Here is a 27,021-nt window from a genome sequence, read left to right as displayed (position 1 = left end):
GCACAAGGGAGAAATTCAGGGGTAGAGAGAGAGTGCTGTAGTTTTCCCACTTGGTGCCATTTCCGTGCTAAGGAAAAATGAGATTAGAGTCACCAGTTAGAGACCAGGCGTTACCTTTCGCTTTCAAGGGCTGCAAAACATCCTCAGCTCGGATTTGGAAAGAAGGTAAGACTTCAACACAGCCAGTTGGTCAACAAAGGGGGGAAGACATGCCAAGCTGCCCCAACCCACCTCACAGCACCCAATTCCTGCTAAAACTTGCGTTGTTAGAGAAAGGACACAGACTAAGTACCTGCGCCAGGCTCCTACTTCAGCAGGGAGTTAGGGTAGGCGCCTGGCTCCTGCCACGAATCAAGAGGCTAGAAAAAACCACAAGTCTGAAACAGTTTAACACAGGACAAAAAAGGCACATTTTAATATGTACAGCAATGCATTTGGGCTATAAATTTACCCAACACAACTGAAAAAAAATCCAAACTATGCTTTTATACTTATTCCATGGTGTCAGCCTCATTCCTAGCCACCTACCTTTCTCTGCATCTCTGAATGCTGCTATATACACACACAAACAAACAATTACGTCATGAATGTTCATTTAGGCTCCCAAGTTCAAGTAATAAAGTTCAAACTTGCATAGCATCTTATGCCACTCAGCCATAAACAGTTACGATTGCATATTAGCTGGAGCAGCCATCTCTTTCAATTCAGCCAGTTTTGGCTGGCCACCATTTTTTTATTAATTTTTTTTTTTTTTTAATCCTTGAGTCAGAATGTTTCCTAAGTCACCAGCCCTGAGGGATGCCACAGACTTCAAAATGAACCTCTTGCTGTTGTTAAGATCCTTTTTTAAACCAGAAATTTAGAATGTTGTCAAGAACAGTTTTAAAAATGTAATACTGTTTATTTTGCTTCAAAAACATTTCAGCATTCTAAACATACAAAAAAAACAGAACGTTGCAAATTCGTTTAAGTACAGAGTGTTTTTGAACTTCAGTTGCTGCACTGGCTCTTCACTTAGTTGACGATGAAGAGATGTCTACAGTTTCAGTTTAAAAACTACCGCACTTAACTAAAAAAATCCATACACTTCTCATGCCAGCTGAACCCCCTTCCACAACTAAGAATGGCAGCAGAATGCTATTTCACTATATACAGAAAGACAACTTTAAGCTAAATGGACGCCCACTGTAGTGTAAATAGATCTACCCTCACAGTGCATGCTTTGGGCCATGGCACCCCGGGGAACGTACAGCCTTTCCAAGTAATCACTGCTCCTCTAAGGCATCATAACTCTAAGCATGTACCACAAGAATCTGTCTAGTTTTTACAAACTATAGATATGTACAGTTTATAACCCAGGATTTTCTAGCCAATAACCATATAGTAACACCACCTTACAAATTAAAAAAATGCTTGAAACATTTTTAAATGCTTTGTTACACCAACAGCAAAGTGCACAGAGTTAGGAGAACACTAGAGCGCCTTTTCATTTTAAAAATGTTTGGAAATATGTACAACTTTGATACAGTTTCAGGGTGCTCACTACACCCATGGCCACTTCATGTAAACCAGTTACAATTTCTAGAGCACTTTTAGAAACTACAACGCGATCGGAATCCAAATTTTTTTTTAATTAAGCCTAATACGGGCAAGAGACACCATCTCGAATAAGAGGTGCTTCATTTATGGTGTTTCCCCTACTCTATGGTATTCACATGGAGACAAGTATTGTACAGTTTTATTCATCATCATCATCTTCATCCTCCTCTTCTTCATCCTCCTCCTCCTCTTCATCTTCTTCCTCTACCTTTTTCCGAGCAGCTTTGGTTGCTGCTCCCTTTGCGCCATCAAACTTTCCTTTAGACTTGTAGTCTGCAACATCCTGCAAAGTCAAGGGGATGTCTTAATTTGCTCTAAGCAGCAAACATACAGAGCATTTGTACAGCAGCAGGTATTTATATAAAGGGACTGGCCCTTCCAGAGCTGCACCCCCAGAGGGGAGACAGCCAGCACTGGAGTACACAGGTGTGCTGACACCTCAGGGTGCTCAACTGCCCACAGATGATGGAGGCTGGGAACCCTGCATTTTATGGTTATTTCTTTGAAGAGGAGATGAGAACCCAGCCTCTCTTAAAAGTTTCCTGATAATGGGACAAAGTTCCTGTAACAGCACAGCAAACCCTTTGCTGGAGCAACACTGTGCATCACTGGGTAAAGCTCTCCCTCCTCGCTAGAATCCGCCTGTGGCTCTCTATCCTGCTCTGCCCCAACCTACGCAAAGCTCAGCTGCACAGCACGATGAGAACAGGGCTGTAAGCTGGAGGTGCTCACTGTGCTGGGGCCACCTGAGCTGGGTCTACATCACTGTCATGTCTCAAACCATGACAATTACAGAAACACATCAATGCAAGAGCTGGTACAGAGGAGGCACAAGTGACAACTAGACTTACCTTCTCGTACTTCTCCTTCAGTTTAGCTGCCTTATTATTATAAGGCTGCTTTTCCCCATCACTGAGGTTGTTCCACATTTCACCCAGTTTCTTCGCTACATCCCCAATGGATATGCCAGGGTTTGTGGACTTGATCTTGGGGCGGAACTCTGAACAGAAGAGGAAGAAGCCAGACCTTGGGGAGAAACACGAGAGGACAGTCAGCATTGCAGCAGGGTCCTGGGGAACAACCCCTTCCTCCATCCCTCACCCACAACACTCAAACGTGCACTCACACACTGAGTAGAAACTTTATTTTTATTTATAAAATGAAACACAAACCCAAACGTGTTTCAATTTTACTGAGGCCGAGATCTGCAGCCTTCACTCAATGCTCTTTTTAATTAAGTGTTGTGTATCCCCCCCACTCAATTTCATCTTAGATACACAAGGCTCATTGTGTTACAGTCACTTCCATGTCTTCCATAACTATGAGTTTGACAGTATCAAGTATTGACAACTACTCTTAGTGCTCTACATGCTCAAGATTACAGGCTGCCTAAAAGGTCTACAGGACAGTATCCCTACCAATCCTGCTACACTAACACTATGACCCCATGTACTTCCTTCGTGGAAACCTGTGTTACACACAGACTGTGAAAATGAACGAAAATACTTGTGCATTTAAAGCCCCAAAGTTACTTACGGTGGTCGCTTTGGGGCATTGGGGTCCTTCTTCTTCTTGCCACCCTTAGCTGGTCCATAGTCCTTCATTTCTCTATCATATCGTACCTTATCAGCCTTTGCCATTTCATCAAATTTAGCCTTTTCCTTGCTTGACATGGTCTAAAAAAAACCCCCAAAAACAAGACACCAAACCTGTGATTACACAACTGTTCAATAGCTGGCAAACTTTATGTAAACAAGCCAACACATACCAACTCAATACGGGAGTTTCAGAATTTGTTTGTTTTCTAACTGGACCACCTTGGGGACGAAGGTCCTGTACCAGGAATCACAGACACTACTAGAATACTCAGTAAGAGGGAAGCAAAGGGAATGGAACAGGAAGCCAGAGTCTTCTTTGGGACACATGTCTAGAAGGTGGTAACTGCTAAAGGGCATTGCTTGGGAAGAGGAAAAAAAGCCAGACTGTAGTGGAAGCACCTAAGTGAGCAGATATACCAGGCTGAAACCTTCACAAGTGCTACAGGCGTCAGCAACACGCAATCAATGGCCAGGACAGCTTGCCAAGAACGGCTCACAGACCAAAACAACACCAGCTCCCGTGGTGTTCAGACACACGTGTCATCCTAGCAGATACTGTAAGAAGTTATCCCTTGAGGAAGCCACAAATTAAGGTACCTTCCACCTCTCTGAGCACTTCTTGGAAAACTCTGCAAAGTTGACTGGAACCTCTGGGTTCTTTTTCTTATGTTCCTCACGGCATGTCTGCACAAAGAAGGCATAGGCAGACATTTTGCCCTTGGGCTTCTTCGGATCACCTTTAGCCATCTTGACTCTGCAGAGAAGAGGGGGGAAAAAATAACAAGTGAATGACATATGGATGAATGCATACACCTATGTATATATACATATATGGTGTGCACATATTTATATATACACACCACCTTCTCCTGACATTATGCCCCATCAGTAACACAGGCCTTTCTTCCCCCAGACACCTCTTACCATTCCCAATATAGAGACTTAAATTATTCTTCCTTGACACTTGAGTTGCAGACAAGCCAAGAGAAACCAGTCACTGGATTTAAATTTTACATTAGTATACATTTACATCATGTCCAAAAGACTGGAGGCAGCCTATTAAATATACATACTTCTACCTATTAAGCGTTATATATGAACTAATATAAAATATTTGTTTTAGTTGGCTACCACACTGGGTGTGCACAGTGCCAGGCTGTGACTTATCCCTTCAGGAGCTGGAGCTCACATGTTAGCAACTGCTGCTCAGGTAGGAAGGCAGGACAGATTACTTGCCCCATAAAAGTGCAATAACCTTTTATATATAAAAAAGGGCGCAAATAAAGGCTGACTTTAACCACGATGGGACCCCGTGGAGCCCTGCGAGGTGAGCAGTGCTTGCTCTTGCTCCACCAAGTGACACATGCTCCAGGCATAGTGGTCAGCGCAAAGATGCGATCAGTAAGTCACCGAGAGGATGATGCTAACTTTTGGACTATTTCTTTCCCCGCTTCCGCATTAATTTTTTCTCCTTTTATTAAAAAAAAAAATAATAATCCCGCAACAATATTTCCTATTTACAGCTTCCCAGGCGTTTGAAAATTTAACTTTTATTAGCACAACGTTAATATTTAATTGCGCCCATTAACCCCCCCAGGTGCAGCACAAGTAGCTGCGAGGCGCCCTGCCCGTCCCGGCCGCTGCCGGGATGCCCCGCTGCCCCCGCGGGGAGCGGAAAACCCGCGGTACCGGGGGCCGGGGCGCGGAGCGGGGCAGGGGAGCGGAGTTGGGGGCGAAGTTAGGGGCGAGCGGCCCGCGGCGGTCGCGCCGGCCCGGCCCGGCCCCGCTCCGCGCCCCTTCCCGCACCCGCGCCCCCCCAAGGTCACGGCGGCGGCCGCGCTCCGCGGCGCGGGGCGCGGGCACCTGCGGCGGGGCCGGGGCCGGCGGGGGCAAGCGGCGGCTCCGCCAGACGCCAATAATTCATCTTCCATTTTGTGAAACGCCTCCTGATGAAAGAAAGTGCCCCTGAAATGCGGCGGGGCGGCGGGCGGGGGGCGCCGGGGGGCCGGGCGGCGGCCGGGGGCGCGGGGCGCCGGGCCGGCCCCGGGCGGCCGGGGCGAGCGGCAGCGGGAGCGGCGGCGGCGGCCGCGCTCCGCGCCCAGGGCCGGCCCCGCTCGCTAAGATGGCTTCTCCCGGCGCCGCCGCCGCCGCGCCGCCGAACAAAGCCGCGCTCCCCCTCCGCCGCGCTCGGCCCCCCGCGCCCGCCGCCCCCGGCCGCCGGCCCCGCCAAAACGCCGCCCCCGCCGCGAAGGGGCTCCCCGCTGGCCCCCCGGCGGGCGACGGGGGCGGCGGGGCCGGGGCGCGGGCGGGAGCCCCCCCTCCCCCGGCCCCTGCCTAGCGCAGCGCTCTCTAACAAAGGCTCCCGTGCAGCCATTACCGCCGCCGCTACGCTCCTCCGCGCCGCCAGAAAAAGAGTGCGGAGAGCCCCGGGGCGGCCCCCGGGCGCCCGTCCGAGGGCACGAGGAGGTGGGGGGAGAGGAGCCGGGGCGAAAGCGAAAGGTTTGAGCCCCCGGCGGGGCGCCGGGAAGGAGATTTTCCCCGCCGCGACCCCCCTCCCCATCGCCGTGCCGCTCACACGTCTTTCTTCCCTTCGCCGGGGCTCTACAGCGCCAGCCATATTAATGCCCACAGCACGGGCGGCGGGGCGCGGGGAGAAGGCGATGCGGGGCCCCGCCGCGGGCGCAGCCCCACCAAAGACACCTTCCCGGGTGGGGGAAGAGCAGCGGAGGCAGAAGCGAAGGGATCGGGGGAGTTTGGAGGCGGCGGCGGCGAGAAAAAAACTGCCTGGCCGGGACCGCCGGGCGCAGCGCGCAGGGTTTATCCCTGTCAGATGCTAAAGCGACAGCCATATTAATGCAGAATAAACAGCGGGCACGGCACTGCGCACGGCCGACAACTTTCCCACCGCCGCCAGCCCCACCGAGCCCACCCGGGGAAGGGGGCACATAAAAGCCGAGGCCGCCGCGCGTTTTGCCGTGCGACATTAGGAGGCGGCAGAGAAAAATCCCTGCCCATGCGGGGGAGAAGAGGAGTTAGTCCCGGTGTAGTTGCTGCACCAGCCATATTACTCTCGGCGGCACGGGAGCCCGGCGCGGAGCTACGGGGCTGCACCGGGGGGCAGGTGGCCCCTCCGCGGCGGGGAGAGCTCCCGGCGGGGCAGGGGAAGAGGACGGGGGGCAAAGGCTGCGCCTCGCCCGCTGCCCACCGCCCCGCCAGCTGCGCTCAGCATCTGCCCCGGCACCGCCGATCCCCGCGTGAGAGAGGCGGCGGGGAGTGGGGGGGGGAAACAAAGTTTTAGGTGATTTTCCCCGATTTTTTTTTTTCCGATTAAAAAAAAAAAAAAACCACTAAAACTAAAACTCAAGAGGACGGAAGAAACGGAAAACACGATTTAAAAAAAAAAGGGGGGGGCAAAAAAGCGGAAAAAAAAAAAAAAGCAGGCTGGGGCCAAGGCAGGGCAGAGGGGGCGAAAGCGCGGGGGCAGGGCGGGGCGGGCAGGGGGCAGCCGCCCCCCGAAAAGTTGCGGCGGGGCTGCACGTACCTGTATTGTTCGCGGTAGTGTGGACAGGAGCGGAGCGCAGGGCACGACGCGGGGCTCGGCGCGGCTCAGCCTCGCGTTGGCTGCCTACGAGAGCGGCCTGATTGGCTGCGGGGCTCTGCCGTTTAAAACAACCTCCTCGCCCGCTCATTGGCGCGGCGCCTCATGAATATTAAGCGCGGCCGCGCGGCGGTTGGCGGGCGCGGGTGAGGTCATTCATTCAAAACGAAGCGCCCGCCGGGGGGAAGGAAAAAAAGGGGAGCGCGGCGGGCGCGGAGAGTTCGGCGCGGGGATCCCGCCTCCCTTCCCCCCCGCGGGACCCCCGGACCGGAGCGGGACCCCCGAGGGGCTTCACCCGCCGCGCACGCCGCTGCCCCGCCGGAGAGTCAGCCCCGCAGCCAGTCCAGCGGAGCCACAGGGATTTGGGGCAGCACCCCGTGCGACAGTAGCACTGACCCTTTATTGCTGATTTCTGTCCTAAAGCCGTGTAAGGGGCGGTTCCAGTCGCAGCGCGCTGTTTGTAGAGCCGGCTGGTACTCTGCGCGTAGCAGGGAGGGAACCGAGCCCAAAGTAAACTCTGCTGACAGTCCCAACACGCGATGGATGGAAAAGGAACTACAGAGCGAGAAAGTGCACGTTGGTGGGGAGGAACGGAGCTTTGCCCGCTCGTTCAGGAAATAAAACGCCGAAAGGATCAACTTGAGTTACTCTTTCTAACATACTTCCACAATTTGTTTGGTATTAACTTTCCAGGATTTGGTTGTTATTAAAGAGGCTGGTTGCACACAAGGAAATCCGTAAACATGCTCTGCTGACTGAAACCAGCCCAGCGCGGCTTTGGGGCCACAGGCTCCTCTGGCTCTCTTGAAAGAGCTATTTCCTATAGGGCAGCTGCCAAATGGTTAAACTGGTATTAGTGGCTGACCACAACTGTTGGTTGGCTTGGAAAAAAGAGCTGTTATTTTTAAGGATGGAGTGGTAAGACTCAGAAACCACCCCATACTGTTATGGGCTGGGCGTAACTGCCACACTATTATGATAGCCAGAAGAAACAGTTGCCCTCTTTAAAGAACAGATAGTGAAAAGAAGCCTCCACCCTGGGCTGAGACGCTGTCAGGCAGCAGGGTTTACCAGATACTGCCCTGTGGAAGTGCTTATGGCTATAACAACATATGGTCACAGGTTGCCTTTGCCGGAAGAGATCAAAACAAAACGACTGATGAAACACAGAGTGCCAACCTCCTGCTGACAGATCCACTGGGAAGTGTGCAGAATTTCACCCAGGATTTTAGCCAAAGTCCTGGCTGGATTTCTCCCTTAGGGTACATCTCAGCCAGTCTAGCAAGCGCCAAAAATCCAATTGTTATCCATATGCTTATGGAGACCTTACACCCGTGTCCTTGGGCTTTCCAAAGCATATATGGTAAAACCGGTCTTATTAGCCTCTTGCCCTATTTCTACTTTCTAAAACCAAAAACATAAAACAAGGGGTTCATTCATAAACATTAATGATGCTACCTGAGGGACTGTATTCTGTAGCATCATCATAAAATAAGACAAGCAATACTACTGCAGGATAATCTCTTTGTAGCTGACAAACCTCCCTCTCACCTATTTTTAGGGATACTTTCAAGTGTTATAAACTAGTTGAATAATTAAGGCTTTTTTTTTCTTGGCTCCTGAGTTGCACAGTTTTTTTATTCTGAAATACTTTCTTCCTTGAACCACAATTTCATCCTACAGAGAACATCAAGCAGGGAGCATTACCAAGGTGGTGGATAGGCTGTTTAGGAGCTGGCTTAGGACAGGCACTGGGCATCGAATATGCAGTCCTGCTAGTCATCTCCAGAGCATCCCTCCAATTTCTCACTGGCCAAGAGAAACATTCCCCAAGATGCTTGTTCTAGGAAGGCCAGGAAAGTTTTGACAGCTGGTCAAGGGGCAAAGGAGATATTTTGGTAGCTGAGAGACAGCTGGGTTGAAGGTTTTATCCTAGCACTCGCAGCATGCTTTTGAAAGCAGAGGAGGGCTGAGTAGCAAATGGGTGAACATAACCCCCATAGGGAAAGTTACCTGGCTCCCATTCTGGAGGGGCAGTTTAAATACACAGTGCGTTGTCAAAGCAGTTTCCTTACAGAGGAGCTTCTTGGACTCAGATTTGGCAGCTTTACTGGCAATAGCCACATAAGCTCCTCTGGTCTCTAGCATCCACACTTGGAGATATGCTATTTCTCCCAATTAGCCTTTATTTTCCAGTGCTGATACCTGAATTTCCACCTTTTTATCCGTCAGCTGATGCAGGTATCAGAAAGCCAAGAAAGTCTGCAGATAGCTGCAGTGAGGTATTGGATACCAACACAGCATCAGTCCCTTTGCTCTTTACCCCCCTTTGGAATATGTTGAGCCCATGACTGTGTGGTTAAATCAGAATTACCCGTGCTGTTGTGCTCCTGACCATGCCACTGGGGGGTATGTGGGGGGAGCTCATTCAAGGCAAGGAGTACAGGAGACAAGAAATCTCACAGGAGAGCCTGGGACCATCTGCCTGCTGTCCTCCTGAGATAAGTAATTTTCTGAGGCCTTCTAGACAACATAACGCCATAGGTCACAGAAAAAAATTAAGTCTCTCCAAAAGACACACGCTTGCTGTTTCACAGAGTGAGGAAGTTCAGGAAAACATTTGTGAAAAACATTCAGTTCTACCAACGCATGCAACTTGGTTTACATGAGATGTTTTTTCAAGCAACCTGAACATCCAACATCACCACACTAAAGATGTGCTCACAGCCCTGGCAGAAACACCAGAGAAGGGGATACCCACTCTGTCACGAGGGTTGAGCTCCAAGGCAGGTGCCAGCAGAAGGTGCATTCCACCAGCCCCATTCCCAGCCCTGCCTCGAGGATGGCACCGCAGTGGACTTGGGGGGTTCACAGACAGCTGAGCTCCTGCTCACCAGCCCTGTGAAACATTCCTAGTGTGGACACAGCAATCCCAGCACTTCATCAGATGTATCAAACCATCCTGCCCTCAGCAAAGCCAGTCATTCCGTTGTGGTCGCTGAGTTGCAGTTCCACCAGGATAATTACAACTGCATTTGGCGCTTCCACTTCTATCCACATCATATCTCTTCACAACCCGTACCCACTGGCAAAATTCTCTAGTGAAGACTTGACCCGAATGAAAAGGCTGATATAAATACATCCGTAGGGTTCTGCCAGCAATTACGAATAAGGGAGGGGGGGAAATCCCTCCGAGGAATCTAACAAAGCCAGGAAACCTTTTTAAGCAGAACCAGCCTATCAGAGTGACAGAGTTGACATTTAAGGTTGGATGGACAATAGCGACATGAAAAGTGTTAAATGACCTGTTCATCTCACCAGCATATTCATTAGGCTAGTTAGGGGGCTGTTTCAAAAGCCTTCAGTGTGGACCTAGCTTCTCCCACCACTGACCTTCTGTGTTAACATGCAATGGAGATGAAGAGGCTCAATTAACCCTTCTCTAACTCGTATAGTCAAAAACTCTTTGCAGAGGTTTGATTTACAAGTCCGAGAGCTGGGCTTTTTATTTTTAAATGAAGAGTTTGACTTCAGCAAGATGAGGAGGAATCCCTCCCAGTCTTACAACATGTGGGATTTCCACACATGGATTTTCTGATGCCCACGGCCTGAGGCTGAATTCCAAATCCCGTAACTATAATAAAATATTTGTAATTGCTCACTGGGATCTCAGCCAGTTAGAATATTTCCTCTTTAACCTATGAAACAAAAAGAGTTATCTTAAATACATGCTGAAAGTAGAAAATAAAATTAGCAATGCTGTTTAAGGAGCTTGGCAGCATGTAAGTTCAGAGAGACAGGTTAATCTGGTACCAATTCAACTACGGGAAACCTAATGTTCCAACAATTTAAATATTAGTCCAGATGAGCAGGTGACCCCCCAAATTCCCTAGTGGGGTGGCACAGACTGTTATCCCCTGTAGCCATATCCCATTAAGCTGACACCTCTGCAGGAGTAGGATACACTCCCAGTTGCACACGCAAAATTAATTATTGTCAAATGCACTTCATGGGGACTGAGGTGAGAAATACAAGTTAAAATAATTGACAGCCATGCTAGGCAGCAGTTCAAAACCTCCTTGCAGTATAACCACAGGCAAGATAAACAGAAACTCACGGTTACCTTCACAGGTGGGCTCCCCCTGCGTCTTGTCATCTTGTCCACATTCCTCTTGGCTTTTTCCTTCCTTTCTCCTCTCCCTGTTTTTGCTTCCCTTCACACCTCGGCCCTGGCTCGTTCCCAGCACACACTGCCAGGCTGCCCAGGGGGTGGCAGGCAGGCAGTTTGCCCCTGCACACCTGCTCCATGAGATTTGCCACCGCAGTACAGCACCTCCTACGCTACCAGGCTCCTGGAAATCAAGTGCCCCCTGCATACTGCCTCCTTACATTCCTGGCTCGTCTCTGCTCCCTCATCTAACACATCCTTCCTGCCACAACACACTTTCTTCAGGCATCTCCTTCCATGCTCAGCTACCACAAGACCATCTGTTTTCACGTATCTTCTTTTTAAAGATGCACTATCCCAAACCTTGTAAACCCCAAACGACCTGGTGTAAGAGCAGTGAGCAACACTCAACTTCAGAGAGCCTTTCTGCTTCCATTTTCAATGCAAAGAATCACACACACACACAAAAGAAAAAGGTATTTAATGAATGAAAAAAAATAAAAAAAAGCGCATTTATCTATCTACCTCACCAAGCCAAAGACTTAAAAGTAGGAAGACAGGACAACTGGAAACAATCTCTGCAAGTTTCACATAGCCTTCAGAGGAGATGGCATCTAGATGTAATTTTAAAGGAGAAGATTGTAAGTGTTTCCCTTGCACTTTAATTGGCAAGTAATCAAGACCACATTCAATGCAACACAAGTTCTTGCAATCACGCTGTGACAGCAGACCAAGAAACTCTATTAAGAATCCAATGCAATTACAACCCAAGAGTAGTCCAGCAAAGGGCTGGATATAAAAGGAAGCATGACCCCACATTACAGACAAGCCAGTGATGATACAGGTAAAGTGTAGTTCAGACACCACTGATGTGACACTAACCGAAGCAATCAGAGAGTCTGGCACTGGGACAAGAAAGCTGCACTGGATACTTATTTCACAGTCCTGAAATCTTGCTATAAGGAGAGTTGCTTTCAGATCACCAAATAACTGTTTCCAAACCCATGAATACCTGCCCCTGCCCCTGCCCCCACTCCACACCCACACCCCCCACTCAGCAATATCTGAACTCCAGTGTGCATCCTTTCCTCTTTGGCCATCCTGCCACCGACCACACTTCCAAACAGCACCCAGCATACAGATGAGATGATGCACTAAAACCACTCGTGCAGATATGTGAGAGAGGAGAATGTTTTTCAAGAAGCATAATCTTGGTGCTACGCTGTCCCACAACGCATTTCTGAATGAAGCTTTGGGTCTGGCCACGGTTTGTAACTTTTCAAGACCAGCTGCCTGTCTCCAAACGCCAGTGTCACTGTGAGACAGGGAGTGACATACAAAATCCTTGGCTAGAGAGGAGGAACAAGTTCTCTCCACAGGAGCTCGGTCTCTTCCCTGCCTGGTCAGGCTGCCGGGCAATCAGCTGCGGGGTTGCATTGCACAGTCCAGCTGCTCCAGCTGGCATCTGAAGTAGGTTGAAGGTCTGGGTGTAAGAAAACAAGGAAAGCATTGGGTGATTCTGGCCAGGTGGGGAAACATGCTGCCAGCACAACAGGGCTTTAGGAGGGGTTAAAAATCTAATTTTTAGAAATATAGGTCCTGCAAAGTGGAGAGTAAAGCAGGTTTCTTGATCTGTGATCTGCACTACACTGTTGGGACATGAGGTCTGAAAAACTGACTGAAAAGCTAGGACATTAATACATTGCCTATATGCATGTAAACTTCCAAAAAGCAAGGGAAGAATGTGAAGTTGAAAGTATTTACAGTTTAGGAGAATATTAAATTGGTTATAAAAAAAACCCCACCAGGGTGACACTGCACAGGAGGATTCTTGGATTGTCTTCAAAGTGTTGTGTGGACCTTCAGTTAAAAAGCAAAGGAGAAACATTGGCTCAGGAAAGCCCTCAAAGTCCTTTAAGCTTCACCCACTCTTTCCCATGACCTCTCTTTCCCCTATGTGTTTTTTTTTTTTGTTCTTATAAATCTGTTCAGAAAATATCGTTTCCTTTTTGGTATCAGTTTTGTGCCATCACTTCACCATAGCAACAGACAGCAAACAGCAGCTCGAACAACTGGAAGTTGTTGGCTGACTCAGGTGGGCTCTCCTACCGCAGCAGCCTTGAGCGACTCCCTGGAAAAATCATCAGTTGCATAATGCTAGGTTTATTTCCACTAAAAGAGAACATACACAATTAAGTAAATGCCACCAATTAAACTATCAGTAGAGGCAGGAATGTTTTCAGTAGTGCACTTGTATACAGTTATGTTGTCATCAAAGTATGACAGCAGCTCCCATGGCACACCAAGCTGCTTTTAAAGTAACTACCTCAAGTTCTGGAGAGAGATCTGGACCACAACTCCCCGCCAGGGCAGCTGGGTCCATCTTAGGCAGTTCCCCTACATACACCTCTGTGCTGGCATGGACCAAACTGCCAGCAGTGCCCGAGATACCGGAGCCTGGGGGTGATATTTTGTGAAAGACCAGAGGTCCAGGTGCCTCCCAAGTGATGCCCAGCAGTGAGGATGGATCTGAGCAGAAACCGAAGCACACGAGGCTCAATCCTGCTGCTGGACCATGCAGATGTTCCTCTCGGCAGGGCAGCAGGGAGATAGAGAGGTCAACAGGATGATGAAGCAATGAAGGAGAGGAAAGGGAGTGTTGCAATGCACAGTTGGGACTTACACGAATGTCTTTACATCACAGAAAGCACAGGAACTCTGTGCTCATAGACTCTGACAAGGTATCCAACGCAGGTTGCTACCAGCAAGTGCTTACATCGATCTTGGATGATGTCGAAGGAACAATTGATTTGGGAAGGAATTTAATAATAAAGGGTGTAGATTTCTGCCAAGTTCTCCTGAATTCTTTCTGCTTTACATTCACTAAACATCTGTTTTGTTAACATATTTAACCCCTGTTATGCATAGGAGTGTAGGAACATTACAATGAGTGAACAGAAAATATATTTACAATGAAAATTTTTTAAGTTGTTTAATTTATGTGTGCACATATTCTTTATAGAGGCACACATATGTATACACACATACATTAAGAATCACTTTACAGTTAAAGGAAGATGAACTTCCTCCTAAAAAACTGCGCCATTTAAATTTTCTTTTAGGTTTGTTAACCCATTTCAAGTTTAAAAGACATTGTCTATTGAGATTGGGGTGTGTATTGTATATCTATAATTAACTTTTTTAATTAATTACAAATTCTCATATCAAGACAAAGGTAGTTGATAAAATTCTTCCAAAAGTCTCAGCTTTGTGCTTTCCCCCAACTAAAAGTAGATGCCTTTCAAAGAGAAACAGCTTCAATGACAAAAGAAAGACAAACATACTGAGAAGATTAAAGCAAAATAAAAATAAAAAAATCTGCCAAACTTCCTTCCTTGTATCATCAGAGACAACACACTTTTAGGATATCAGCGGCAGCCCAGTGTATGTTTAAAAATATCCAAATAGCGTAGACCCTGCACAGGCCCTGCTGTTCTTTGATTTATAAACTAGTGTCCAAATCCTGACCTCTGGTTACAAAACCCCACTGAATTCACTGGAATTTCACAGATTAAATTCAGGACAGAATTCAACTTTGTCTTGCTTAAGTATAATTGGCCCATAGTATTTTTGCTGTTGGGAGATGGTTTTTTCCCACCACTGTTGGGAGATGTTTTTTTTTTTTTTTGCATAAACTGGGGAGGTAAAAATGTTTTCCAGAATCCCATTTTCCTGGGGAAAAAAAAAAAGTGTAATTACATGTAAATGGCAGTTATTTGATCTTACTGTGAACATAGTAACTGTGGTGTCTGGGTTGTCTTGTGCTCTTTTTGTCCTTCAATCAGCTCATTTGTTTTCCATGTGGCTGCTTGTGTACGTACAATTGTCTCTGGTTATCATATGCTGAACATGATTGTTTTGCACTCAGATTTATTCCCAGCATGAAAATTATTTGAAAACGGGTGGAACGAGAGAGAAACACAGCCATCATTTGAGGAACTCACACAGTAGAGTGCTCAAGAGCTCCCTTTCAGATCTGCCTTCCCTGCCAAGAAAAGGCATTGTTACAGTGACAGCCCAGAGGCGTGTGTTACAACAGGAAAATCATATGGGATGCAAAATTAAAATCTCAATCACAGGTGAAGAATCAAGGCAGCAGACGAGTGTCTACACAGAATTGCTCCTTTTTTCCTGCCTCCTAGAAGAAGTTGCAGATGCCTTGTCCCTACGGAGGTGACACTGTGAGATGGTCAAGGGGTAGCCAAGCACCATCCCAGCACCGTGGCCTTTCTCGGCTCTGTTCAGAGCAGTGACTCTCTGGTCACCAGACACCAAGCCCTGCCTGTGTTCCCCCAGCCTGGGTCCCTGCTCCTCTCAGGTCCGCACCTCTAGCCAAGCTATCACTCACCTCACCAACTGCTTGTCTCCCAGCTCTTTGCACTGCTCAGAAGGAGAGGAGACTGCATCCACAGCAGGGGCAGCAAGCAGAACAGTCACCCACCAAGCTGGCAGCCCCTTCCAGCCCCCAGCTCACAGCTGGACCTGTGGCAGGTCCTTACCAGTCAAACCCATCAAAGGCAGAGCACAACTTTCTGATGCCCCAAGCCAGTGTGGCCACACCGGCGGGATTTTGCAGCACTGTCTTGAGTGTCAGCATGACTCGTAGTCTGTGTTATGGTTTCCACAGAGGAGCACAGGGCTAACACCTACGCTCAGCCAAGGATTTGAATCGTGCCCGATGACAATTTAAGTCAAACTTGTCAAGCCTGTGTTGATCCAGACAGAAATCAGGTGGGATTTCTCCATGCACAGCGCACTGTATTTCTGAATGGAAGCTGCTCCTCAGCTTCCTCTACTTCCAGCTACTCAGTATTTCTCCCCTCTTGTAGTAATTCTGGCCAACAACGCTTACTACTACTTACCTTCTTTGGATAATCACACCCTTACAGTACCTCTCGCAGCCTAATGTTTTACAGTGAAATCTGAGAAGCTCTGAATAATCCTAATAGCAGTTCGGCAGCGGCGCTTGCACAGTTATTATATAAAAGGTAAGTGTGCTCCTACCAGCTCTCCATTTAAATTTATAGTGATTGATTCCATACAGTAACACGGCAAATGAAAAACATCCCCTAGCCTTTATGTAAGAGGTTTATGGTAAATAAATAAAATGCCGAGGGTTGTGTGTTGGCCCCCAGCCTGGCAGCTCTCTGTGCAGGAAGGGGATTCAGGCTCCCTTTCCTAGGCACACATAAAATGCCGGGTGATATATGGCTCTGCTCCCCGAGGAGTGTGGCTGCAGCAAAAGCCAGAGGAAGTCAGGCTGCCGGTCCTAAGGAAACCTTCCCCGCAAGCCTGGGCTGGGAGGGCTAAGGCAGAAATCACCTGTGTTCTTCTGCAGCCTGCTTTCCAGAGATACTCCAGCATCTTTCCAGGCTTTGGTGACGCACTGTTTCCCAGGTACGAGGCAGCATGGAGTTGAATCCCTGATTGATTTGGTACACAGTGCCCTTATCGTATCGATCAAGGGCTGGCCACTGTCAGCTGGAGCAAGTAGTGTCTGAATTTTTTTCCACAAGGAACACAGACCTTGAGAAGGTTTTTATACCATCTCCTGAGACTAAAGGCTGCTCTGTTGTTCTGAGCTTAGACTGAAGGGAAGACAGGTCTTCACTCATGAGATTTTAATTTCAGTACCTGCACGAGTTCCTTTAGAAAATACACCTTGGGTCTGACCCTGACTCTTTGTGAAGTCAAAGGTCAAGATCCTGTGCAAGTTAATGGGAAGAAAGGTGTGATTCTGCTACACAAAGCCAAGCATCTGGGGCATGCTCAGCCCTATCCTGCTGTGAAGTTCACCCAAGAACAATGGTTCCTGGGCGAAAAATACCAAGGTGCCTGTTGCTCCGTGCTCCTTCTCTCTGAAACCACCCTGGCAGCCTGCAGGTCTCTCCTTCTGCCCCTCACCACCTGACCTCACACCACAGCCTTGGGGGAAGAACAGCCAGTACAAGCCATACTGGCCCAAATTCTCTCCATATGACTTTGGAAGTAATGATCAGTGAGAAGGGCCCATGGCTGCTCTCCTCTGACTGGCTCCAAGAAGGGTCCTGCAGCCAGGTCAGCAGGTACAGCAGGCACCAGAAAGGCCTTCATCACCTTCACCCTCCCAACATCACCTGTGCATTATCTTTATGCTGCCCAGACTTTCCTCCCTTACCATGCGCCTGCATTGCTTCTCCTGGTGAGGAAGGGCAGATCCTTCAGGTTTTCACACCTTCATCAAGCTGTTTCTCCACCAGCACTCAACATCCTTGCACTGCTGTGATGTCCTGACACTGTTTTCCCCTCGCGTTCCTCTCCATCCATTTCCTCCTTAAAATAAATAAACAAAGGAACGCTTTGCTGGCTGAGCCTCGACCCTACACAGCCCATACTGACAGGTCTCTGCTGCTCCGTGGTGTGACCCCTCTCCCCCAGAGCTGCCAGACATAGCACAGCCTGACCTGTCTCCATCACCCTGGTGCAGCCTTTCCCCTTGCACACCCATATTAGTGATATTGCCTGACCCCTAATTTGCTGAGATTTCTCACCAAGAAACAAATGCCAATGTGTCTGTGAAGTGGGAGTCACCAGCTGTGCAACATCCAGAGACAGATCCCAGCTCCCAGCCTAGCCAGTCATAGCTGGCATCTACCTTGCAATCACTTCATTATCACATCTCAAGACTCACTCCATACTTAGAGAAATTCTCCCTTCTCTACAAGAGGACACAAAGCAGAATGGACTATCTCTCAAGACTTTGAATCTCTCAAGGCATACGGGGGGGGGGTCAGTGGTGAGTCTGAGCACAGGGAGGGGTCTGCAAAACTGCCTTTGTAAATCCCTCAGCCGAAGAAGTTACAGACCCCCTCCCCCAGCTCAGAGGCTTTACACTCCACCGGCACACTCCCAGTCTGCCTTGCACATCTGCTGAACTAAGGTAAAACTGGACACTGCAGAGCTGTGATTGATGTCACCAGGCTAAGGCACTGCTGGAGAGGTCCCTCCCTGCTGCAGGAGGAATACTCACACACACTTGTCTTTCTCTCCTCTGCATCTTGCCCTTGTGATCATGGCACAGTTGCAGAGCCGAAGCCTGTTGTGAGATTGTCACTGCTCCTTCTTCTCCTCTTGCAGTGTCCAGAAATCCCAAGGCACATAGCTACTGTGCCACCCTACAAAGGCAGAGGAAAGGCTTGGCCATCCCTGCTACAGTCCCTCCACACTGTACCCCCAGACCACCATGCTTTGAAACAGCATTGGAAGCTTCACCTTTCAGGAGCTATAACTGGGACCTCAAAGAGCTCTAGCAGAGCTGGCAGCCAGCTTGGCCACAAGAAGAGTTAACTCAGTGGAAGAAGGCAGAGGAATAAAAGGCCTTCCTTTCGCTGTTTGTCAGGCAACAGGTCACACATGCTTGCAGACAGATTCCCAAAGCCTGTCTCTACTCTCGCGTTTCCTCTCTTCCTTTCTCTGACGCTTTCCTGACACATCTTCTTGTGCACTTTGCTCAGCTTTTGAAGTAACACTCCTCCCTGCTTGTTCTCCTTCCCACTCCTTGTCACTGAAGTCCTGCTGCTGTCATCACACTCCCATCAGACTTCTCCTTTCAACTGTGCGTTTCCACGCTGTCTCTCCCAACTGTCACATACGCTTCTGGTTCAAACATCTGTTCCTCCCCCTCCCAGGGAAGTTACTCCAAAACAAGCTGCTTTCTGTCTGAATGGCAGGGAGGATAGATTTGGTTGTACATGTGGCACTACACAACCATCATGCTGCCAAGTGAAAGGCTCCTCTTCTGTGATTTGGTCCTATCAATTGCCAGGGCTACAGGCTCAGGCCCTCCTGATTCGGCCAGGATGAAGAGTGAGAAGCCAGTTTCTTGCATTCTGGAGCCTGGTTACTTAGGGCTAAGCCTCTGCTGTGCAGGAAAGCACAGGGGATACTTGCTATCCTGCACAGAGGGAAGGTCTGCACAATCATTCTCTGTAACAAGGTAAAGGGATGCCCATGCGGGAACAGCTCAACTCAGTGGAGTACCAGGCGGCCAGCAAGGGATTGACTGTTTACAGGAGCATCATGACTACTCAGTGCCCAATGGCTGGTGTTGCCCAATGATCTCAAAGGTCTTGTGTCATTGCAGGTGAGTGTCAGGCCAAATTCAGATGTGGGGTAAGCCCGGGCAGCACAGCCAGCAAGGTGTCTGCACAGCCTCTGAGTACCTTGGGGCTCAGAGGCAGAGCTCTGCAGAGGCCACAGCAGCCCCACTGCCTGCATGCCCAGCTCTGCTGACAGCCTTGGGCTGCCCAGCCTCACTGATGCCATGGGGAGGGAAAACAACTGGTGTCTGGCCTGCTCCTTGCTCTGTCCCCATGCACTGGCTGGAGGCAAGGCCGTTGTGCAGGAGCAGGCTGCCTCAGCAGCGTTACTTTGCCTTCATGCCTGGACTGACAAAACCCCAGAACCTTTGTGTGAGCTTTGTGTAAAACCTCAGGGTACAACAACATTGCAGGCAGAGGGAGGGACTGCAAACCCACACTGTCCATCCACCATCACACCAGCCACGGCTCCTGTGACACCTCAGCTCAGCCATCCCTGCGGGCTGGGGATCAGTTCCCAGCACACTCTCGTTCACCACCCTTGAGCACCCCAGGCCGCTCCACATCCATGGCAAGCCTCTGAACAAATGGGGCAACTACCTGGGTTAAGGCAGGTGAAGCGTCTGTTCCTCTGTTAGTGCAGTCACCAAGAGTCTCTCCTTTCACAGGGAAAATTGGTATTTCATGGGCTTCAGGCACATCACCAAACCAGGTTTCAGAACTCAGAGAAGAAGGTTCAGAGGGGCTTTATCAGCAGTAGGTTCTGCCCTTACCTGCCCATAGCCACAACCCCAGTGAAGAAACAGAAATGTAGTTTCTATTCTATTCCCTTTTCAGCTGCTTATAAGCTTCTCAAACAGATTCCTATTCAGGGTGAAATGTTCAGTGCTTGGTCTCAGCTCAGAGATGATTTCTTTTATTTCCCCCTGCAGGAACTGTGAGCAAAATACTAAATGGAGTAGATTTGGAGCTTGGGGAGCGTGAGCAATCAGATATTTCCCCCTTGTTCCCTCTGATACCATATGTTCCAATTGGAAATTTTACACTTGCATACTGGTAACTCGTAAATGATGGAAATGATAGACTTCAAATGTTCTCATTGAGAGGCAGAAAACAAACCCAGATTTAACAAAATAATTGGTTCAATACTGTTAAGATGAGTTTAAAGAATTCTGATAATGCTTTCCCCTTCCCTGGTGTCCCAGGAGGGACAAGTACACACATTTTACTTTAATCTATGTGCTATAATTTTAAGGATAGCTGACACAAGGTGGTCTTTGTTAAGATGTATCTATTTGCTTTGAAATCTAAAGAAGTTCAGTGCTTACAGGCTGCCAGAAATCACAGACCTATTATTCAAGGAACTTTTGAGCTGAGCTGTCAAACCCATCAGAAGTCTGTAAGCTGAACAGCTCCCATTCAATGCATTTTTGTGCTCATTTACAAGCTCTACGGTGTGTTTGCTTGACGCTTTATTCCCCTCACTCCCAAACTCACTTAAAACCAAAGGCAGAGAACCCCAGTGTTCTTGTAAGGCCATGTTTGGAAACCCAGCCTTCCAGAAGCAGTGGCATCCTGATCATCCTCACCAGTAGCATCAGCTATGTCACCTTTCACGTCAGAATCTAGCAGGTTTTTTACTTCAAAGTCAGTCCTGCAAACCCCATGCAAGCTTTGGATAACCTGTTAATACTCTGCATGTTGGTACAAATACAGAAGTTTTAAGACAAAGACAATGAGCTTTAAGCACTGGTAGCTCCTGACCACAAGTGATCAAATTCATGTATGCACCTAGATGGTTATATACATTACCTATTCCAGGGGCAGGTTTACTAAGAGGATGTGGGGAGGCAATATCCCTATTTCCTCCTCCCATTTCCACTGCACAGCATGGCTGTCCTTTTGTATGTGGCTGGGGAGACACCGAACAGCTGCCCAGCCCATCCTGCTTCCCCTCCTCCATCCACGGTCCTGCTCACAGCCAACAGAGGCACCACTGACAGCTCACATGTATTTAACAGCTTGGGCAGCAGGTCACTACCAAAACAGCCTAGCACATCGTGGCATAGTAAAACAGCCCACAAAATCACCCTTTTTGGGCAAGGAAGTCTCATGACCTGGAACTCACCACACACCAGGGTTGGCAGACAGTCGAGGAGGCAGATGATGGCTCTCTTCCAATCCCACTGACCAAAGTGACCCAGCAGCCACCTGGAACACAGCAAGAGATGAAATCTCTTTGGCAAGAAGCTCCCAGCCTATTCTCTGCCTCCACAGCATCTGGCACAAGCTAATTTCACCTCTCAAGCTGCTGATCTCTTTGATCTCCCAGATAGTTATGTACCTTAATGATTCATGATTGTTACCCGAGTCCCACCTGCAAGCAGGGAAGCCTCCACACTGGCCTACAAAGGTTATGGGATAGCTGTGGGCTTGCTTCCCCAACCTCCTGGGAGCTACTTCCTTACATCAGCCTCAGAGCATGGTGATTCTATTAAGTGCTGTGGAATTAATCATGATTTATGCCACTTGGAGGGAGAAAATAACCCAGTCCTGTGTCCTCACCTTCTGAGCTACCAGTACTGCTCTGATCTTGTTCATACTTTGAAGTGCATTGTTCCGGCCAGGTTGTTAGAATTACTTTGTTCCTGTATCCTTAAGCTCTGGTCATTCTTTGCTGTAATTCCTTGCAGTGGCTTCTGGAAAGGTGTTTTTCCTCCCTCCACTCCCTGCAATAAATGAGTTTGTCACTTGAAATATACTGCCAATGTGTTACATGTCCCACAGTGTTTGTGGTTATATCAGAAGTGTTTGTTTATAGCACCATAATTCAGCAATATCTTGATTACAGGAGAGATGGTGTTGTAACTCACTGTGGCTAGAGAGAATATTATTTTTCTTTTCCTTTAATATAAAATGTTGATTTTCAGTCAATACACTGAAGGAAAAAAGTGCAGTTGTTGCCCTAGTAACCAGCTGCCTTGTAAACCATAAGATGTTAGGAGCACAAGGTGTTAATTGTTCCAAGTGCTGCTTGTGTCAGGGATAAAAGCTAGAATGGGAGAGATCACAAGAAACATCTGGGAAGATAAAGTCAGCTGGTCCCTGGTTGGAGAAAGCCTAGACAACAGCAGATAGAGACGAGGTGAGGAGAAATACCATAGCCACCAGAGGAGCAGGATGAACAGAATTGTGGCCACATGTGAAAGCATCTCTGAGTGAGGCCCCCATAAGCACAACATGACTTGGGAGCCTGATGGGCTTTTACCTGGCACACTAAGGGTTCAGCACCTCCATCACCAGACACTGCTCATTCCCTACTCTGGACCAGACCCATCTCTGTTTCCCCTTCTGCTCCATGTGCTCTGCCCCAGGAGGCTCCTTCCTTCAGCAAGAATTGAGGCTTGTCCTGCATAAGGTGCTACCACCTCCTGCAGAACATCTGCTCCACTAGTGCAAGTCTGGCCAGAGTACCCTTCCTGTCACAAACCTACCTGGGCTGCAACACGCCTTCCTTGCCCTGCTGAGCAGCTCCTCGCATGGCACAGCACAGTACCAACACCTTCAGCGGGCAGTCGATGGCCAGGAGGGCAAACTGAATACAAAGCATCTGTGCCCCTGCCCCAGCCTCCTTTGAGGCAGCCCCCAAATCCAGTGGGCTGCATGCCGGGGCTGGGAAGCAGTGCCAGGAGGGCTCCTTCTGCAAGAGGCCTCCAAGGGAGAAAGGCTGCATGGAGGCTTCTCTCCCATCTCTCTTCTCTCAAACGAAGGCAAGCTGGCAAGACAGCAGCCTCAAGCTCTGCAGCATCTGCCACCTCTCTCCTCTCTCCCCCTGCCCAGCCCCTGTAAACTGGAGAGCAAACAGGAATACTGTTAAATTTGGGCAGAAGTTTTCTACTTTCTAGCCATTTACCTTCTCTGGATGCTCAGTGAACCTGCAAGGATCTGCATTCCCTTAGGAAATAAAGGCAAGGAGCACTGAAAAAGCAATATATTTGCAAGCTAAGCCCCTCCCCGGGGCAGGGTTATGCTAACCAGGAGCCTCTGCCCCAGCATGGGACACGGATTACATCTACACGACAGTAACATATGGAGAGGAGGGCTCACGTCCTGCTCCCCTCCCGCACGCGTGGCTGGGGGGTTTCGTGCCACGCCTTAGCCCGGCACAGAAGAACGGGAGGGCAGGGCCAAGCCCCTGCTTTGACCCGAAGATAAAAAGGATGGACCACCTTTCCCTCCTTAGACTCCATCTTCCATGGATGTACTCCTGATGTCTCATTAATTTCTGGGAGGGGCAGTTTCCCCCCCCTGTTGTTTTTATTTACTAACTCTTGGTGTTATACTGGGTGATAAAGCCGTGTATCACAGTGAGCCACACCACAAAGCCCTGTGTGCAACCTAATGATGTGTCACACAGGTGATGAAGCCTGCTTCTAACTAGAGGTTTATTTGCTTTCTCTCACTTCCCCTGATACACTTTCCCACGATAATGCAGCGACCTTCACCTCAGCACAGCCAAACGCAGACTCTGCTGCTGACCAGGGCTGGGATTTCTGCCATTCTCATCCTTTACACTAAGAAAACACAGTTTGAGCGAATAAAGCTGAGAAACTGTGAATTTTTCCAAGCAGAGAGTGCCTGGGCAGCACTTCAGATAGCAGAGCTGCATTTAAACTGGGATCTGTGGGAAAGACTGAAAAATAAAGATGAATGAGTTTGGTTGGGTAATTAGATAATAAAATTGAAGGCTCTGGAGTTTAGCCCAGAAATATAATCCAGTATATGTGGCTGGCTACCCTGCTCCCTCTCCTACTTCTAGCAGCAGCATCTTAACCCAGCAAGGAGATCTGACCTTCAGAGTCCAAAGACAGAAATGCATTTGGGTAGCACAGGATCAGCAGCACAGGATCAATCCTGCCCTCTGTCAGTCTCCCAGCAGCTGGATTTATTCCCCACATGTGAAGCAGGGCTGCAGAGAGGTGTTTCAGGGCTCGAAGTGGGCTTCCCACTGCTCCAGCAGGGAACTGGACATAGCACCAAGCCTGGCAGAGTTCAAGGAGCATTTGGACGATGCTCCCAGGAACATGGTGTGGATTCAGGGGCTGTCCTGTGCAGGGCCAGGAGTTGGCCTTTGATGATCTTTGTGCTTGTGGGTCCCTTCCAATTCAGGAGATTCTATGATTCTATGAACTCTCAGGCATATCTCATGCCAGTAAATACTACCATGGCTCTGTAGAGGGTGGTGTTTCGGGGTAAAAAGGACAGCAAAGTCAGTCTGAAAGGAAAACTGAGGGTGGTTTCACTTTCTGGAGCAACTGCTTTCCTAAATTCAGCTTTCAAATTGCCACAGAGCTGAAAAGCAAAGCAGAGGCAAGTTCTCTTTGACTTGGGAAATCCTTCAGAAATAAAGCAAACCCATTTTTAAAGGCAGACTTTGTCAGCTGCCCTATTTTTAGGATTGACTCCTACAGGTCCTTCCTTCAATGATAGCAGTTTTGCCTGAGCAATGACTAGGGACTGCAGGATTTAGGCTTTTAATAAAGCAATTGTGTAATTAAAAATAAATGGGTCTCTAGTGTCACTATTTAAAAGAAAAGAAAACTTAGATCAAATAAGGCATTTCTTTCTTTTTGGTTTAGTCTTCTTGGATCATGCAGAGCTTTAATGACGCAGTCACAAATGTTGTATTTAAAAGGCCTCTTAGTTGCTGAGAGGAGCCCCAGGAGAGGGCTATTAACTGGCCAAATTAGGCTATTTATTTTTGTGAGTTTTGCAAGTTTGAAAAAGAGAGGCACATTTTCACTTAGGAGAGTGATATTTCAAATAGGTCACAGGAAACTCTGGCAGGCAGGGAGCAAAGCAGAGCGTCAGTAGGAAAACATTAACCAGAGACATTTTGCAAGTGCAAGTCGACATTTGGGTTCCTAATGGCTTCTGAAGTCCATTCAAAAATCTTTCAGTGAATGTAAAATAGGGACAAGGCACTGCAGCTGTGCAGGAGCCCCAGCCCGATCATGAGAGCCTTTAAAGTGGCTGAGCCATGCCTGGGGTGCTGCTGCGGGAGAGCCCAGGGCTGTCAGCACTGCTGGCAACTCCGTGGTTTGAAGGAGGTGGACTCTGCCTGTTGCTCAGGACGTAGCTCCTGCTTGCAGGGGTGGATGGTCAGTCCTGAAACCTCCCTACACCTTTCCTGCCTTCAGCTTTGATTTGGATTCTTCGGACAATCCATGAACTTCATTTTCCTCTCAATAATCACAGCCCAGAGCAAATCAGGAGTGACTTTAGTAAATCCTGTAAAGCAAGCTGCATGTACACCTTCAGAATCAGGCATAATACTCTTTACAAGTGGGTTGGAAAACATCCCTCCACACCACCTCAGTGGGCACAGCACATGCTCGCCAGTAGCACACCTTGTCTTCCTTTTCACCTTTGCAAACAGGATCAATTAACTTAAAGCCCACTTGGGAATGATTGATGTGAAGTTGCTTTGAAGGACTGGATTGAAGGACCATCTCCCATTGCCATCAGCAGCTCAGGATGAAGTTACTCAAGAGTTAAAGAAGCCTCTGGGGCAACATTGGGCTGTTGCTGGGTCCTGTCCTTGTTCCAGCAGGGCTGCGGTCCTTTGAGCTGCTGCCACACAAGCAAAAAGAGCACTACTGCATCTGGATGTAAAAATTTTGCAGGATGAGGATGAGAAAATAAATGAAATATTAAGATAATAAAAAGCAGTGTTCCTAGAAAGTGAGGTCTAATGGGTTCCTCTTGGTGGGCTATAAATCCAGCAGGCATACGTGTCGTAAAACAAAACCAAAGTTAAAGTAACCACACACATATTAGAACCTTTCTCAAGTTTTTTTCCTGTATAAACCAGGTAATTGAGGACTCAGAGTAGTGGTATGTTGGAGGCTGTCACTGTCACATCAGTGCTTCAGTCAGTGAATAACAGATCTCTACCAAAACACCTTTCCTTGACTGTGGTGGGACAGGCTGTCAGTACCATTCTCCTCTGACTGGATGATCATGTGAAGTTGCAGGTGCTTTGTACCCAACATTTCCACAGGAATGAGGGAGCCAGTGAAGGGAGCTGAAAGGGAAATAAGGAACGTGTAAATTCAATGAAAGCCTTGTCAGTCGATACACAAAATGTCAAAAGGACCTGACCCACATCTTTACTCTTCTTGTAATCATAATGCTCTGTCATACTAACATAAAACAGCCCATCCCACCCCAGACAAACATAACCAAAAGCAGGAAGGCTTTCTGGCATGGTGAGGCCATGGGCTGGACTGAATACCTCTCAGCAAGAGAAAACCAGGGGTACAGAGGGTCCCTCCAAGCATGCCACAGAAGAAACCCCTGTTCCAACCCACGTCACAGGTGGTGTGTGACAGGCTGGGCATGTTTTTCAGAGATGAGGGGGGAATGTATAGGTATGGGTAAAGAACAAACATATAGCTTGCCCATTTGGCATGAAAGGAGCTATAAACATTGTGACAAGTGCCTCCACGAACCCAGGACAACCTCTGCACTGACTCGCAACCACACACTGTCCCTTTGGACTTCACTGAAACCATGCAGGTTGCAAGTCTCCCACTCAGTTGGCTTAATTGTCTGTTAATTCCCATTAAAAACAGTCTAGCAAAATCAGCCCTTTCCAAGGAGATACAGGGTCTGGTTCTCTGCCTCAGCCTAACCTGCTGGAGCCCCAGTTTTGGTCATCACCCAGTTGAACGGTACGGTTCTCCAGCTGGATCTTGTGTCTGCTGCATTGTGGCAATGCCTCCAGATCTACTCTGTGTATTAGCTTAGCTCAGCAATATTTATTTAGCGGGTAAAATTTTGATGCTGCTCCTGTAGAAATAGTTTGCAATATATTAACAAGGCCATAATATTAGTCAAAAGCATTTCTCATGTGCC

General features: G+C 48.4%; 1 protein-coding gene across 2 annotated transcripts; it reads right to left on the bottom strand.

The window, feature by feature from the left end:
• Positions 1 to 386: 386 nt before the first annotated feature.
• On the bottom strand, positions 387 to 6,837 carry HMGB3 (high mobility group box 3). 2 transcript variants are annotated; one of them, XM_027716501.2, is made up of 5 exons: positions 6,739 to 6,837; positions 3,795 to 3,951; positions 3,136 to 3,275; positions 2,451 to 2,625; positions 387 to 1,882 (listed from the first exon to the last, which is right to left on the bottom strand). In XM_027716501.2, the coding sequence occupies exons 2-5, from the start codon at positions 3,942 to 3,944 to the stop codon at positions 1,739 to 1,741; spliced, it is 609 nt and encodes a 202-aa protein (XP_027572302.1). In that variant the 5' UTR covers positions 3,945 to 3,951; positions 6,739 to 6,837; the 3' UTR covers positions 387 to 1,738. The 2 variants fall into 2 exon arrangements, with proteins under 2 accessions (XP_027572302.1, XP_027572301.1); XM_027716500.2 differs by lacking the exon at positions 6,739 to 6,837 and adding an exon at positions 5,061 to 5,144.
• Positions 6,838 to 27,021: the final 20,184 nt, after the last annotated feature.

Source organism: Pipra filicauda, unplaced genomic scaffold (assembly GCF_003945595.2).
Source record: "Pipra filicauda isolate LSUMZ 115617 unplaced genomic scaffold, ASM394559v2 scaffold239_size1682155_pilon, whole genome shotgun sequence".
Classification (NCBI taxonomy): Eukaryota; Metazoa; Chordata; class Aves; order Passeriformes; family Pipridae; genus Pipra; species Pipra filicauda.
The sequence above is the reverse complement of the archived record's forward strand: the minus strand, read 5'-3'. Positions and strand labels throughout refer to the sequence as shown.

Coding starts and splice junctions, on each gene's coding strand:
- HMGB3 (XM_027716500.2), bottom strand. CDS start 5,128: ATGGAAGATGAATTATTGGCGTCTGGCGGAGCCGCCGCTTGCCCCCGC. Junction 3,276..3,794: donor AGTGCTCAGAGAGGTGGAAG/GTACCTTAATTT, acceptor GGTTTTTTTTAG/ACCATGTCAAGCAAGGAAAA. Junction 1,883..2,450: donor TGAAGGAGAAGTACGAGAAG/GTAAGTCTAGTT, acceptor TTGACTTTGCAG/GATGTTGCAGACTACAAGTC.